Below are 17,115 nucleotides of genomic sequence, written 5' to 3'. Positions count from 1 at the left end.
ACAAAGTATGTCAAAATGACGATCTTGGCCAGCATTCCCGTAAAGACAGTAAGTTATGTTTTAAGTGAACGTAAACAGTATTACATTTAATATGTATATTTATTGCATTTCATATAAACATTTTATAATAACAATAATAATAAATAAAATTCAATAATTTTCATAAAACAGGTTTGTACAGTATAAAAACCATTGTGCCTATGGAAAGTCCCCGTAAGCCACATATACAAGTGTTTGTGTGTGTGTGTGTGTGTGTGTGCGTGTGTGGAAGATCTCCTGCGGGCATGCAACTCCCTGTTTTAATTTCCTGTGCCACAAATTAGATTTATCATTCCAGTGAGAATGACGTCAGACATTTCTGCACTGGTAAGTTATTTAACCTGCCTGGTTGAGAGTAAAGAGACGGACAGACAAAGAGTCCTTTTTACGTTTTAAAAAGGTGATTTTTGAAGTGTTTTTATAATTAAATTTAATTTATGACGAGGTGGAACATTTCAAACATTTACCAAGATGTGGCTTCTGCTCTTCCTGTTATGAAAATTATGGCCTTCTGTTATTAGCACTCAAGAGTCAAGAATATGACATTTCTATAAACAGTCCAAAAAAAAAAAAAAGTTTTTATTTTTTTATGTGACGGCCGGATATGTAATTTCTGATTAGTCTTGTCAAGCATAAAAAGAAACAAAAAACTAATTATGAATGTTATGAAAGAGTAGAATTTTTGACCATTTGAAACAGACTCAAATGACTTACTCTTTTTTATTTAAATGGCAGAGCACTATTAGTTTGAGGTGGTGTAATGGTATTGATCATAATTAATAATCATTTAATTAATTATCTGTATATTCTATCCTCCTTACATTAACCCTACCCCTAAATCTACCCATCACAGAAAACATTCGGCAATTTTTTAATGATAAAAAAAAAAAAAAAAATACTGTTTAGTATGTTTTTTTAAGCCGTTTGGACACACGAAGTGATACCCATGTCATTATACACATTTGTGTCCTCATATGCGCGCGCACACACACACACACACACACACACACACACACACACACACACACACACACACACACACACACACACACACACACACACACACACACACACACACACACACACACACACACACACACACACACACACACACACACACACACTTTTGTTTTTATATAAAGCTATAAATACTAAAACATAACTGAAAAACTCACATCTTAACCTTAAAGAGAAAACTTTCTGCATTAAAAAAAAAGAAAAAAGTATTTACTTTACCTTTATACTGATTTTGCAAATGAAAACACCCACAAAATAAGGTTTTGAGATGTTTTGTCAGGTTTAGCTCACTTCTGGGTACAAATTAGTCCCCAAAATATGCTTAAGTAGGCACACACACACACAGCAGAAGTCTGAGCACCATGAAACAGTGTTGAGGTCTTGTGAGTATTCATTTACACACAGCTTGGAATTGTGTGTTTTTGTAACTATATTAGACACAAACAATATATATATATTTTTTTTTTTTTTTTTTGTAGCTTAAGAATGTGATGTATTTCTGTGTATTATATGTGTTGTATATTCTATGTGTTTTCATTTGAAGAATGCTGCTCAATTACAGTTTTTCTCGATTGCTTAAACACTATAACCAGGCTTTTGAACTAAAATTTCAAAACCATAATGCCATTTATCAAAAAGCACACCCATTTCCCTAAACTATAAACACTATTCCCTGTTTTGACACATGAGTCACATTTGTTGAACTGTCACTGCAAAACTCTACACGCAAATCCCTTCATTTCTCATTGCCTAGACCATGTTGTCATTTAGAAAGCACTAGCATTCAATATTGTCCACTCAAGTCAGCACAGCTTCAGCTCAGTTAGCACACAATTACCCAGGGTGGAAACACTAAGAGTCAAAATTTAACACACATCAATCAGATCCGTCAATATATAGATAAAAGGGCCCAAATCAGTTTATTGAGTTTTGGAACAATGGATCTAGAAAGACATGAAGGAAGAGGGATAAGAATGAGGAGGAGGAAGGGCAAGAAGACAAGCAGTCTCAGATGAAATTCAAGCCACTCTAGTTGCCCATGTCTTTGTCAATGGCATGACTATGAGGGAGGTTGGGCTACGAGTAAGGCCAAATTTGAGTCGCTTTACCGTCGCCTCGAGAGCCTTCAGGGAGGTGTGGTGGCAAACAAAATTCTATCACTGAATAAGAGACAAACATTTCCAATAGTCTTTGATGAGGTTTATTTTCTTGCAAGAAAAGGCCAGCAGTCGTACAGTCACACAGAGTGGCTGAAGAGTGTGACGGTGGAGGGAGGGCACCCGACCCTTCCTCTTTTATAGTCTTGACTCCCAGAATGTTATCTTTCTAGGCAAATGATGGTATTTCAACCATATGTGAAACATTCTTAGACTTGTTCATCATATTTTATCCTTGAGTGGAGGCCCTCCTGTCATGACCAACACTCTTTACCATTCCAATACAATTCCATATTAGAATAAGGTTTGTGTGTGTTCTTTTACTGTCATATGATGGTCACACACATCTTACTGTAAGTAAATATGAAAGAAAAAAAAAATGTTTGTGTGTGTGTGTGTTGTACTGTGTAGTACATGAATGAATAAAAATGTGCCAATGTATCCATTGGTTGTGTCTTTTGTGTTCATCATGTGAAAAGGTTTGTGATATGGGGAAGCACAAGCAATATAACTTACCAGTTTTGGAAATGTTGTTTTGAATTTATTGCACCTGTGTCTTAGACTATGTTGTAGTGTGTGTGATTTTGAGGGCTTGTGTGTCCAGTCTGAGGGCAAAGTTTGGTTTTTCAGCAAGAGTGAATGGTTTTGAGTGTAGAGCTTCATTTTGACCTAAAAATAGGATGTTTGGGGAATTGGGTGAGACGTTATGGATTTGTGTTTATAGTTTTGAGAATACGAGGCATAGTTTCAAGAAATGTGTTTAAGCAATTGAGAAAAACTGTAATACCATTCCTATCGACTCAATTAATATCCATTCCTATTAATACCAACCTACCATTCCTTCGACTGAAGTTGAAGATGAAGTTGAGATGAAGATTGAAAGCCACAACTTGTTTGTTGTTTTGTTATTGTGAGGATGATTAGAGTGTTTGACGCTAGCTGCAAGAGTGACATGTATAAATGCGTGTACTCACTGAATGGAGTTCTCGATGCGGGAGATAGTGAGGAAGGCAGCCAGATTTGCTGTGTAGGAGGAGATGACTATCAGAGCAAAAAGCCACCAAACCCCCATCATCATCCTTGTAGCCAAAGTCGTGTAGGGCACCTCACCACCTGTAGAGGAAACAGCAGAAAAAAGCAGAAAAAGCTGATGACTGTGCTGTCTTTTTAGAAAATATACATATTTCGCTCTTTATAAGTGACACAACCTTTGTTATCCAGACACTTTCTAGTTTGGTTGGTATTAGGCTTAAAATGGATCTGTGTCTCTGTTTATTAAACATTGATTCTTCATTTTATTTACTGACTTTAATGCTGCCAAAAATGCTGAGGCCTCTGGTTCAAACCAAAAAATAGTGTGTGTAAATAGTTGTTTCTTGTTTAAAGGAACATTTTTTTCAACATTTTCAAGACATATTCTCTAATTTTATATGTCTGGATATTGAATTGATTAAATATGAATATATTAATATATATGCAGTGCAAATATATTTATTATCTTATTTGTAGAAGTAGACATTGCAGATTTGTACACATCATGTACGTTTTAGATACATTTAGATGTCATTGCATTTATTTGTGTGAGAATGTTATGACCTGCCCCAATGTCATGTTTCGTTTGTAATGTAAAATGTGTTTCTTATCTTCCTGTATATGCTTTGAACAAAAGAGCTTCATCTTCAGTAGTGCAGTACTCTGACAAACTGGAAACAAATGGATTCATCCGGTGTGGGTGTGCAGGATTCAAACAACTGAGACTTTACTGATAAAAATAAATAAAAATCTCACTATGAGACAGACAAAAAAGGCCATCAATTGTAATGTCAAATCTACATTTCCCCAGTCACCACAGTCAGAGCTAAAACACGTCTGTTTATTCTGCATTTCAGATCCCTGCTAATTCAACAGCCACAGTTGACAGCGGCTCCTCTAAAAGTACCACACACAGCAATATTGATGGATCTGCACAATCCAAGGCTCGCAGCTACAGTGAAATCCGTTAAAAATTAGTCCCATCTATCCTTGTGGCTTCCCGTTTCATTCCAGCCTTGTGTGGAAAGTGCCAAGCATTTCAGCACTCAATAAGGTATCTGACAACTCTGTTTCTGTAGGGGGTCCGCTGAGATGAGCTGTCTTATTAAAGAAAGTTTTTAGATGACTCACATACATATGTCCCGCAGGGTGTGTACTCTCTGCTCCACACAAACTTTGTGCAATTTTAATTTCAGCAAACAAGTCCATGATAGAAAAGTTGGCTTACACATTTCTTATAATCATCTTTCTTAGGTTAGCAGACTTTAAGGTTAGGGAGTGTACTATTTAAATGGCACTACTTCTTTCATCTGCAATGTAAATCTCAGAGATTTTGCACTTCAGTTTAAGCAAATGTCAGAGAATACTCGACCAGCTCCTTCAGCTGACTGAATAACGGGCAGTAATTCTATAAGAATGAATTACGCCAACTATTGTTTATTTGCACCTTATTCACTAAATGAATTAACAGGTTTTTATTTTTTTATAAATAAAACTGTTCAATGCCATCACATTTACTAATCTAAATGGACTAATCTTAATATAAATAATAATATCGAGGGCTTGGAGCCAGAGGGGCGTAAGTGGCTTTTGACAAACTTTACAGGAGAGACAAAACAAAATTTTGACCACACTTCAATCACCTCTATTATTGACCTTAAACCACAAACATTGCAACCACAGGCATACTTACATGAATGAGTATTTAAGTAATAAACATATGGCATATTAACACAATGAACATGTTCTAAAACATTTTAAAATCTAAAAAATATGGCAATAACGTCAGATACGCCTTTTTGGCACCAAACATTTCCAAGTCTTCTATGGACATATTGGGCGTATCTGCTGAACAATGCAGAAAAGAATTGGTCAAAAGGGGAATTGATTGAATAATTAACACTTGAATAACACTTGAACAATTAATTAATTTTCATTTAACTCATTCATTAAAAATATTTTGTTAATTTTTTTCTCATTTCACTTTTCCATTCTGAAAATCTGTATCTGCTGAACAGTACAGACTGTAATAAAAGTCACTGAACTTGCTAAACACACTTCTGATTGGCAATTCATGAGTTGTTCAATTTATTTCATTACATTCATTAATTTTTTTTTCAAATACTCTATACAATTGACAGTTCTCTTGTGTTCTTTTTACTCATTTCACTTTTCTTTTTTGTTCAACCATTTCAATTACTCTGTGAGTCTATTCATTGACCACATCCAAAGAATCATGTCGCGTCTTATTTGCTTTTCTGTTCACTAGTTTGTTTAGTTCTTCAATATAGGATTCATCAGTTTGTTTCATAATATTCATCAAAATCTTTTCTGCCTCAGACAGTTCCATGTCTGCAGTTGTGTCAGCCATTTTGAATGCTGTTTTAGGGCACCAACTACACTTACGCCCTTCTGGCTCTAAACAAAACTGTGGGTCTTACATGTCCTACCTGTATTTTTCAGAGCCAGAAGGGCGTAAGTGGACTTATGTCCTTCTGGCTCCAAACATTACTCACACTTTTGTGTTAGGTCTTTATTGTTTTGTTGCTTTCTTCAATACAGTTTGATCTCAGATAGGTCTTTTTGGCACCATTGGATAGAGCTCATCGAGTCCTTTATTTTGATATTAAGAACTCATATTCGTCCAAAGTGCCACTTACGCCCCTCCTTACGCCCCTCTGGCTCCAAGCCCTCGATATATAATAAACATAAAACAGTAAAATGTAACTATACAAATATAATATACATTTTATTTGTTAAAACTTTTACATTCCTAAATCTGTACGAAATCTATGCGAAAATGTATGTGTTAACTGCAGTATGAATACCTATGAATAATAATAAAATATATTTTATTTATCAGCCCGTTCAATCTGACGAGGTCACATAAACGTATCCTTCAGGCAGAACAGATTATATTTTCAGAATGATAAAACTTGCAGTTTTCTGTTCAGTTTCTAAATGAAGCAAGGCTGAAATTTTGACTAATTATCTTCATACCCAAGCACATCAGTGAAATGAAAAATAATCACACCAACAAAACCAACATCTGTAAGAGTTCTCGGTGAGAACATTTGTTCAAAATCAAGGCAATCGACTAAAAAGCTCATTTCCATATTCAACAGTGCTTCAAAAAGATAGTTTTGTACACAAAAAACTGGATGGTAGTGCAATTAAATATAAATTGTAGTGAAGATAGAAGGTATGGCAACCTCCTATCCTCTATAGCCTACAGTACTTCTGATATCCTGAAGCAAATCTGTTACAACAAGAAGCAGGATAAATGAAGAAAAGCGATTTTTTTTACACTACAGTTTAGAGAAAAAACACAGAGTGCTCAAGACTGATGCAGTAACTCTAGCCTGGAGCCTGCTAAAGCAAATGAATGTGAAAAATAATGAGTCTGAAAATTTATAGAAATTAGACTGAACACAGCTACAGGAGGCCAGCTAAATTTGAAGTTTGAAGTTACCGCTTAGGAAAATACTACTGTAATGATAAATATAAAAATAAGGATCTAAAGTAATAAAGAGTCCAATCTCACACTTGCATGGATATGTGAGCAATGCTAAGCTGCAGAAAGGGAAATGCAAAAGTGTCAAAATACAGTGCGGTTAAGGATTAATCAGAACGGTCTATGCTAAAATTACTCTCTGAGCTGAAGCGAGCTGAGAAAGTCGACTACAACCGACCTCCTGAAAGATTATGTGCTGGTGTGTGGAGATACAACAACAAAAAAATGTGTTTCAGTGCACAATGCAGCATAGGAGAGATTGAATGTATGACTATTTCAAATACAACTAGATTTTTTTGGGGGCCTATGAGGGATGCACAATTATGACAAAAACAGAGGAAAACCGCATACTGTATTCTCTTTCCACAAACTGTGACCCTTGACTATGTTTGCAAGGTTTATATGGCATATATGGCATAATCACTGAGGCTGTCGCTGCAAGTTCACACATAACAACTGTTTGAACCCTGACTTCTGTCCTCTCATTATGTTAACAAAGCTGGCTTTGCTGCAGAATAAACCTTACACCATGTCAACTTGTTGATCACTGCGTTCTCAATTTCTCAGGTCAAGTTGAAGTGTGTATTGGCTGTTGCACCATCTACATTATAGCATGCAGCATCACATTACTACAACACAATAATAGCAAATTGCATTTTATCTAAATTCTAAAGCTTATTTTTGAATGTCATGTGATGTTTATTCAACACCCATTTTTATGTGTGACTGAAAATAGAAGTGAAACTTAATTTGTGAATCAGATGCTGATTTGGACTAGTTGTAGTCACTGGTTATAATCTACAGTATAAATTAAAATAAATAAATCAAATCTAATTTAAACAGCTTTGATTAGCCATTGGATTCATGTTCACAAAGACAATTTTGACGCAGGGAAAGCAGACATACAGTAAATGAAATACAAAAGTCTTTGCCATTGTGATAATCTTAATTATTAATTTGATCAATTGTGAAGCCCTAATCCAGAGGAAAGAATTGATTCGTATGCAACTGACTTTTACAAAAACCTTTTCCGATAAAAAAATAAATATTATGCTTCAAACACCAGATACCTTGGTTGTGCTTGCTTGTAAAAGATTGCCACAAAACAAGAACATGATAGAAAAATCTATTACAACTTTTGCATAATAAGTTTGTATAATAAGCTGTACTGTATGAGTCGTTTATGAGGGAACTGCAGGGGGTTTATGAGTTGATGAAATGCCAATTAATTAAATCATAAACTTAAACTTAAAATAAGAAAAAACGAAGAAAAAAAACCCCACATGAAATATTTTATCTCCATGTCATGTGAACATTAACCAACACCAGAACCGTGAACATGGAATTCTAAGTTAAATTATTGAAACATTAACTTAAAATTTCAAGTAAATATTTTAGGTCAAAGGGGTTTGGCTGACAAAAGTTTGGGAATCCTTGACATTGGCCATGTTAAAGAAAAACGTTGCCCCTCACCCAATCTCAGTCCTGCACTGGTAATGATCTGTGATGAAATGTGACCGGCAGTAAGTAGAACTTTGATAGGAGGTATGGCTGCCACAGAACAGACTACTGTTATCAGATATGACTGGCAGTGAGTATAGAATCGTGGAATGTCAGTGCTTTAGCGCGTGCTGATTGCAATGCCATTCTCTGTGGCTGCAGGATGTTGATCTTTAGAAAATGAGCAGGACGGTAATGTAGCTTTTATCTGCACACCCAGCAACTGGGGTTCAAAGCCGCCCTGCCACGCACATCAAATCAGCAAGCCCCATTTCCAGCAGGTTCCTCACTGCTTGCTTTTGATTCAGCAGCAGGCCAGGGGCTACACACTCCTCGCAACCCCTCGCTGTGAGCTAGCACATACTGAGAGACAGAAACAGAGAGAATGCGTGTATGAGGGAGACAAAAGCTTTTAAAGCGGGAATGTGTTTCTCGTTTGTGTCAGATATGTTTGTGCATGAAAGAAAGTAATACTTACGTTGTTATATTCAAGAAATAACTGCATGTTTTTCAATAGCTATTTGCAAGAAAATTACATATGTTCAAAGTAGATGTTCAAAGGGTCGAATAACTTGTGTGTGTTTGGACTCCGATTCCCAGTAGCTGGATCTGAGCAACCAGGACTCTCCGAATTAAGTGGATTCCGAAGTGGCACAAGCTGTCATGAAACAGTGAAGTGCCCTTCATGGCTGTTAGGAGCCTTGTAGATATATCTGAGGATGAGTGTATACACATCTTGTCAACACTTTCTACTAGAGAGGCTGAAGAAGGCCAAGAATGTCAGAAGGTTTCTTCCCAAACGCGAAACACTTGCCTGCTGACTATTACTCCTTCACACTAAATGATAGTATCGAGACGTTATGATAACGATAGCAATATAAATGGATATACATCACTGCATGGTGATTCCATGTTTATTATTCCATGTAAAAATACTTCCGGACTTATTAAGGAACAGTGTTGTTATAGTTAAACTGTAACTTTTAAAAATCATTTTCAGTCATCAAAATAAGGTTCATGTAAACTATAGTTAACTTATGAAACTGATGAAACTGAAACTGTATTGTAAAGTGTTACCTTTTTTTGGGAAAAGCAACATACAGTATAAATAGCTAACTCATAGAATACTATATACTGTATACATTATATATACTATACAAACGTTTATACTGTTTTATTCTGTTTTATACATTATATATACTTTACGTACGTTTACTGTTTAATTCTGTTTTATCTCGCTTTTGCCACAGAAAGTAGACACATACAAGGAATAGTTCACTTAAAAATGAAAATTCTGTCATCATTTACTCACCCTCAAGTTGTTTTAAACCTGTATGAATGTCTTTCTTCTGCTGAACACAAAGGAAGATATTTTGAAGAATGTAGGTAACCAAACAGTTGATGGGCCCCATTGACTTCCATAGTATGTTTTTTCCTACTATACTGTAGAAGTCATTGGGGTCCATCAACTGTTTGGTTACCTACATTCTTCAAAATATCTTCCTTTGTGTTCAGCAGAAGAAAGACATTCATACAGGTTTAAAACAACTTGAGGGTGAGTAAATGATGACAGAAAAGTGAACTATTCCTTTAAGTGAGAAGAGAAAAAAATGTTTTACTAATTTAGCAGATTTGAGGAAACAGTCCCATATTTGTGTTGTTGTTGACAAGATGTAAATCTCTAGTTGTTTCATGGTTCACACACAACAACACAAAAAGAGTTCAAAGACAACTTTTCTTTGGTCTGAAAAAAAAAAAGCTTGAAATAAGGTTGCTCATTTTTTTTCCCTGTTTTGATAACTCTGGCTTTTTCAGAGCCAACTGAAAATTTACCTCTCCAGTTCGTCGTTTCTCAGCAGTTAAAGCAACTTCAAATAAGCCCTTTGAAACCACTGGTGCTGAACATTCAAAGGTTTATACATTGCTACCTTGTAAAGCCTTAAATCTCTGCAGCACCTTGAGAGCTGGAGATTGTAGCTTCTGATGAGAGCTGTTAGTTTTATTTATTTATTTCCATTCTTTCCAAAAGCACTCTGGCGATAAATAACTTAAGGAAAAACATGTTATTCGTTTCGCTGGATCGCGGTTCCTAGCAGCATGTCACCTTTATTTCCCTTTCACCACACCAGGCCTGCCAGGTTTGGGTGTGCGTGTATATATATATATATATATGTATGTGTATATGTGTGTTACCTGTACAGTATATGACTGCTATTTATTTAAGCCATCAACTATCCCATTATGAGGCTCGCTAGCCAATATTGCCATCCATTTTCATACAGTTTAACGCTCTGAAGAACCGCTATCGCAGCACACAGCCACTCTGGAACTTTCATGCTGTGAATCATCAAAATAAAAGTAAATAAACCACGAGGTACACATCAGAACACATCTCTTTAGTCATAGCTTGTGAGATAGCAAAGCTAGCATGCTGGGTTCAGACATATGATGAAAGAAACATATACGCACTGGGGCAGAAGATAAAAGAGCAAAGTTAGGCGGACAGCACGCCCCCAATGTGACAATTTATTTAGAGAGAACTTGCCAACATGTACCATTTCAACGGCATCTTAATCACGGTGGTACTCGCAAGTCAAACGGTATTTTATTGATTCACTTAATGGGTTAGTTCACCCAAAAATGAAAAACAAAATTACTAATCCTCATGTCGTTCCGAACCCGTAAGACTTTTGTTAAGCTTCGAAACTCAAACGAAGATATTTTAAATGAAATCTGAGATTTATTTCCATGGTGTACCATTTTTACGAAGTACCATACAATTTTCTGTTAATAACCCTCGTTCGATGGGTCGGAATACAAAAATGCGGAAGTATAATCAGTAGTTTTCACGAAAGCCCTGGAAACGGCTTTAAGCTGTCAAAACGAGTCATTCGGCGGATTTTTTTCTGACAAATAAATCTGAATTTCTCTGAGAACGAGTAAACATTGTTCATTTACATATACTACCAACATTGTAACAATACAAAGCGGGTTGAAAATCAGCGAAGTTAAACTTTAGGCATTCTCTCAAGTATTTTTGTCTTGGTTTCCAGCAAGATTTTATTTTACCCCACTGGCAAAAAAAAAAAAAATTACTGGAAAAAATGCAATGTAGCCATAATGTAGGGTTAAACTATAAATTAAAATAAAAAGAATAATAAAAAAAGGTAAAATTTTAAAAGATTTTTAAAAATGTTTTCACTGGAAACCAAGTAAAACAAATACAGAATAAGAAAGGATTACTCTATATGTCCACATGAATAAAGACCACTCCACATCTGTTAAACAAAACACAACATGAACGCAAACCATTTTTACCATTCAATATACATGTGCATTAATGTAGCTTGCAGTGTAATACCATCTGATGCTTGATTTTTTTTCTTTTATATGAATAAATGGCTTTGTGCTAAGTGAAGCGCAGGGAACTCTGAATGGACAGAGGTGTTCACGATGCATGTCAGAATGAAAGTAAGTGCTTTAGAAATGCTGTTGTCTGATAAATGTGTCAGAAGAGCCAAACTGCTGCACAAAAACTACTTTCTGTGTTCCCCTAACCATCAAACCTTCTCAAGAAGTGACCCAATAAAATCAATCTTGTCATATATGCCCGTCATACTACATGGGCAGGAGGACACATTATTATCATGAATTTTCATATGAAAAACAAAACAAAAAAAATTTAAAAAAAAACATTTCTTAACTATCATATCTACTTTAAAAATCAGATACAGAGGTCCTCACTAGATCATGTAAAATTCTGAGCAAGCTTTTTGCATGTTTTCGAAAGGGTACTACCTTCAACTTCGCTTCAAGTTAAAAGCTGCCCTGAGGTCATATATGTACACACACAGATGTACACACACGTGATCATGAAATATTTATGAACAGCCACAAACCCAGTGAATTTGCATGCGTTGCTAAGAGCTATTGTAATTATGATGGTACCATATGGAATGCAAAATGCAGCATGTGACAAGTTTAGCAAACGAATTTGGCCCAAAGATGTTGGCAGTTTTCTTTCTCTCCACTGTTTTGAACAGAACTGTGCTAACCGAAAGCACACTAGTTTAGTCTTTTGGTTTCACTTTAACATTGATGGTCACATTCTGTTGACTATAAGTACCGTTGCACCTACATGTCTACTAACTCTCAGAGTGTTAATAGATTATTAGTAGACTTGTAGGGTTAGGGTTCGAACAAGTTGATATGTACTTGCAAAGTTACTTACAGTATAGTCATTAAAATGTCTGTTGGGGGAGCCCTCCCAACCCAGAAACAGATTCTCCAGCATGACACTGCCTCCAGCATGACAACGTCCCACAGAGACACCAGTCTATAAATTGACAACTTGAATCCACTGCACATATTCAAGTAATCCATATGTAATCCCATACGAGTGCTCATAATGTGATTTAATTCCATTAGATATTGTAGGAGTGTATCATGATGCACTTCACACAGTTGAAGGCAACATGAGTTGTTTGCCTTCTGTTGCCCCCTTGATAGATAAAATGCACAGCGAGTGTCCAAACATAACCTTTATACATGATTTAGTTACTTTAAGAGTGTTAGCATAATTACTGAGTCACCAGTGTGTGCCTACATGTGCTGTTAAAGACCTTTTTTCAGTTGTAATGAGCTTAGACTATAATTAAATACGTTCTAGGCTGTATGTTAATATGATGACAAGTCCAAATCTGACCTTGTTCAAGTAAGAATCTCTTTATGACTGGTTAGATTACAGCATTTACATCTAGACATGGCTGTTTACTAAACACACAGCAGACCTGCTAACCCACGCAAGCTGTCAGGAGGGATATATTCATCTAGCTCAGTTACAACTGTAGACTAGGACCTCGGAGGACATGAATTTCATAAGCATGTTAAACAGTGGTTTCTAATTCTGTACCAAAGACATTTATGCCAAGAAACATCATTATTATTAATGCACCTCTGAGTATGTAGAACATGTCCACATTATTCACTAATTTGGGCAGTTAAGGTGCATGTGTTTTCATAAAAAATGGCATGAGCTGAGAGTGTGATCTGTTCACACTATTCTTATGCAAAAAATGAAAAAATCATAAAAATTGCCATGGGCCCCCTATACAGATCTGACAGGGTCTTAGGGCCTGTTTACACCAGGCCACTATCGAATGCAATGAATATTCGGTACGAATGCAATGATACAATGTCCTACCTGTCTGTTAGCATATGTATTTCCATATCTCTGCGCACCCTGCTCGTGAAGACATCACACGTCATCAGCACATTTAATGTTTTTAGTTAGACAGAAGTCAGTCACCGAGAACCGCAACCGAAACAGCAGCCATAGTTTCTCCTGAACCAAAACAACGAGTAGTAACACTATCAAGTACTACTTCTATTTAAGTTCATTATTATAGTAATGTTATGTGCTTTGAGACATGAGGTAGTTTAACGGCGTCTCTCGCTCCATGCTATACCCGTTCATGTGTTTTGGAGGAGTCGTGGCTTTGGAGATGCTCTAAAGGAACGGTGGGATCTTATGCTTTTAAATCTAGCTTGTTATTGCTAGCCTCTCTGAAAATGACCTACCCTACCTTTAAGTCTCACTACTTAATAAAGATGATCGTGTTGATGATCATGTGCTGAAAAAAAAAAGTCACATTTTTTACATTAAATAAAATATGGCACTTCATATTCATATTTTCATGGAATTAAAATTTAATAATTTCTGTCTTTGCTTTGAATTACGTGATTGTGAAAATAAAGGGATGCTGCGATTTAAAGGGATATGCACTTGACAGAAGTGGATATTGAAATGCATGGAAAACAAGTGAGCTTTCACAGAGAGAGATCTCTTTCCATCCTTGTCGAGGGTACTCAGGAAAGAGATGAAATACATTTTGCATGCCAACAACACAACAGATAATCTAGTGTGATACAATGAACATTTCTGACGTGAGGATGTGAGACGCGTCATCTGGACCTTTGTCTTAAAAAAGCACAGTTGAGAGCATTGACTTTGGATTGCATTACGGAGAATATGTTCTCATTCTTGCTTTTCATCAACAGTCATTATGATTCTTTGGAAAAGAAGTAGAGGAATTTAGTTTACTCGAAAGCTGTATACAAACATACCTGAAATCTAGAGAGAGAAAAAAACCCCTAATTTTCTTTTACATTTGAGTACTAATTTTCTTGTATGTTTAAGTACGGGACTTGCTACTGCCAATACATACACTGCACGCTGCTGTGAGCAAGTAAGACATGCTGCTGCTGTACAATATAGCGTACATGAATTACCCGTAGCAGATCTATACAGGTGGAGCTGGGGAAGGTGAAGCGTTTCTGAAAGCGCGCTGCACTGCTAAGGCAAATGCAACCCAAGTATTTGAAGGTTGAGCAGCGAGCTCATTGGCTACTAAAACGGCAGGAACCAATCAGCTGTGCCCTATAGATAACGATGTGATTATGAACAGGTGAGTAAAAGGACCTATTAGCCTGGACCATCTAGATTTTCATGCCAGAACTTTGTATTTGTCATATTAAGATATTCCAGCAACATTCTTATTCAGGTTTTTTTTTTTTTCTGCAAGAAGGCAGTGCAAATCAGCGTCCTTAAGTTCAAGGCTGTCAGTCAGTGTGCATTTAATATTTAATCCCCTCATTGTCACTGTCAATTTATCTCAATTTATTTAATCAGAAACTGGTGGGCAGGGGATGCAAGGCCTCATGAATTAATTCCAAAAGAGTTTTCATTTAGGGTGTCTCATTATTTCATCATGATGAGTCAGTTGTGTCATTCATGTTCTGGTTGGGCAGAATGAATTATGAAATCAAAAGGCCAAGGTTACAGCAAGCACGCCCAGCTCTTCATGCAAGTGCCAGGCCTGGGAAAAGCAGTGTGAAGTGTAGCGTGAATGAAACAAAGGCTCCTGTCCTCCCTCGTTGGAGGTGGGCTTACAATCTTTTCAGAAGGAGGCGCAGAGGCAGAGATGAGTTCGACTTACTCTACACTCCCACATCTGACTGAATGCTGGTATAATTGCAGAGATGATTGACAGATAAATTATCTATCTAGAAAGGCCAGCTGTCACTGACCATTTTCAATCTTCCTGGATGGTGTTTGGATCTAATTCACTTAGTCACAGTGCTGATGTGACAAAATGCATCAAGAGCAAGTTTTGCCAATGCCGTACACTTTCAACTAAAATAAAGTACAGTGAATAATTCATGGCTTGTGATAGTAACACTTACAGACAGTACACTTACACTTATCTGAGGTCAGAACTTTCAACGGGTCAGACAGATTAAATATTTGGTATATGTATTGATACTATAAACAGATGACCAGATGAACTCTATGCATGTGGGGTCAGTAACATTTTATTTGGAAAGAAATTAATACTTTTATTTAGCAAGGCTGCATTAAATTGATCATAAGTGACAGCGAAGACATTTATAATTTTACAAAAAAAAACCCCTGCAATTCTGTCAGGTCCATTAAGTAAAGAACACACATGACAATAATTTTTTTTTTTTTATTGAATAAATTGCAATTCAAGTTGATAATTCTGAGTAAAATTTTTGGCGGTATGGCTCTGTTCAGGGAGTCCTCTGACCTTTCATGAGCACCATGAAATAGCAGAGAGTCAGAGGACAGCAGCAGCATTAGGGAACGCTCACATAGTTTAGGACTGGGAGAGCTGAACTATTCCCCCTATGAACAGAGCAGCAACAATGACAGAAAAGCAAATGCCACGTTATACAGTACACGACAAGGAGGAGCTGGGGAGGTGGCGGGCTGCAGAGAAGCTAGCATCAAGCAGTTAGGAGCGAACTGAATCTGCTTAAATAGGGTGCCCTGTTTTGAGCATAGCCATTAGCAACGAGGGGAGTTGGACAGCTGATGTGCTGATGCAAAACAGCTGATGCATCTCAGCTGATGAGACCGTGTTGTTGGCCAATAGCGTTAGCAGCGTCTTGACTACCTGGCCTGCCAGAACTGACGCTTACGCTCAATTGAATTTTGTTATATTGAACTCTCTATCCATCAAAGAAAAATAGGCCTATCATGGTTTCCACAAAAATATTAAGCAGCATAACTGTTTTCAACATTAATAATGATAAGAAATGTTTCTTCAGCACCAAATCTGCTTATTAGAAGGATCATGTGACACTGAAGACTGGAGTAATGGCTTCTGAAAATTCTGCTTTGTCATCAAAAAAAAAAAAAAACTTTATTGTAAACTGTAATAAAATTTCACAAGATTACTGTATATGACTACTGTAATATTTACTGTATTTTTATCAAATAAATGAAGCTTTGGTGAGCATAAGAGACAAAAAATAAAATAAAAAAATTCTTACCAACCCCAAACTTCTGAATGGTAATGTGTATAATATAATATAATATAATATAATATAATATAATATAATATAATATAATATAATATAATATAATATAATATAATATAATATAATATAATATAATATAATAATGTATTAAATTCAAAATGTTAGTTTTGTTTTGCTATTTTGGGTGTTCCCAACCTTTTGATTGGTACTGTATACGAACAGCATAAATTTATAATTTACACACTTTGAATTAAAAAATGATGTGGAAAGAAGCGTCATATACTCAAGAGTATGATTCACAGCAAAGCTGAGCACCTGTGTGCATCAGTGAGAATATTTCTTCTCTTCATCTCAAGATGAAGACCTGTTTTTGCCGCTGAGTATTCTCTTATGCATGTATCTTAATGATCACACAGATTATCACTCATTCAGACAACATCTAACCTCAAAAGTGTCAGAATGTCTTTTTTTGTATTGGTCTGTGTGATTCTGCCCACTGCCAAATTACCC

General features: G+C 36.2%; 1 protein-coding gene across 5 annotated transcripts in view; it reads right to left on the bottom strand.

The window, feature by feature from the left end:
- Window positions 1-17,115, bottom strand: part of grid2 (glutamate receptor, ionotropic, delta 2) — a 417,868-nt gene that overhangs the window by 60,826 nt on the left and 339,927 nt on the right. For all 5 annotated transcript variants that reach the window (XR_013823893.1, XR_013823894.1, XM_079896932.1 and 2 more), the window contains exon 12: window positions 3,188-3,326. Coding sequence is in view for 3 of the 5 variants with exons in the window: in XM_079896932.1 (XP_079753058.1) it covers window positions 3,188-3,326 (139 nt within the window). In the remaining 2 variants the exon portion in view is untranslated. The remainder of the gene's footprint in view (window positions 1-3,187; window positions 3,327-17,115) is intronic.

Source organism: Squalius cephalus (assembly GCF_949319135.1).
Source record: "Squalius cephalus genome assembly, chromosome: 16".
NCBI classification, from domain to species: Eukaryota; Metazoa; Chordata; class Actinopteri; order Cypriniformes; family Leuciscidae; genus Squalius; species Squalius cephalus.
The sequence above is the reverse complement of the archived record's forward strand: the minus strand, read 5'-3'. Positions and strand labels throughout refer to the sequence as shown.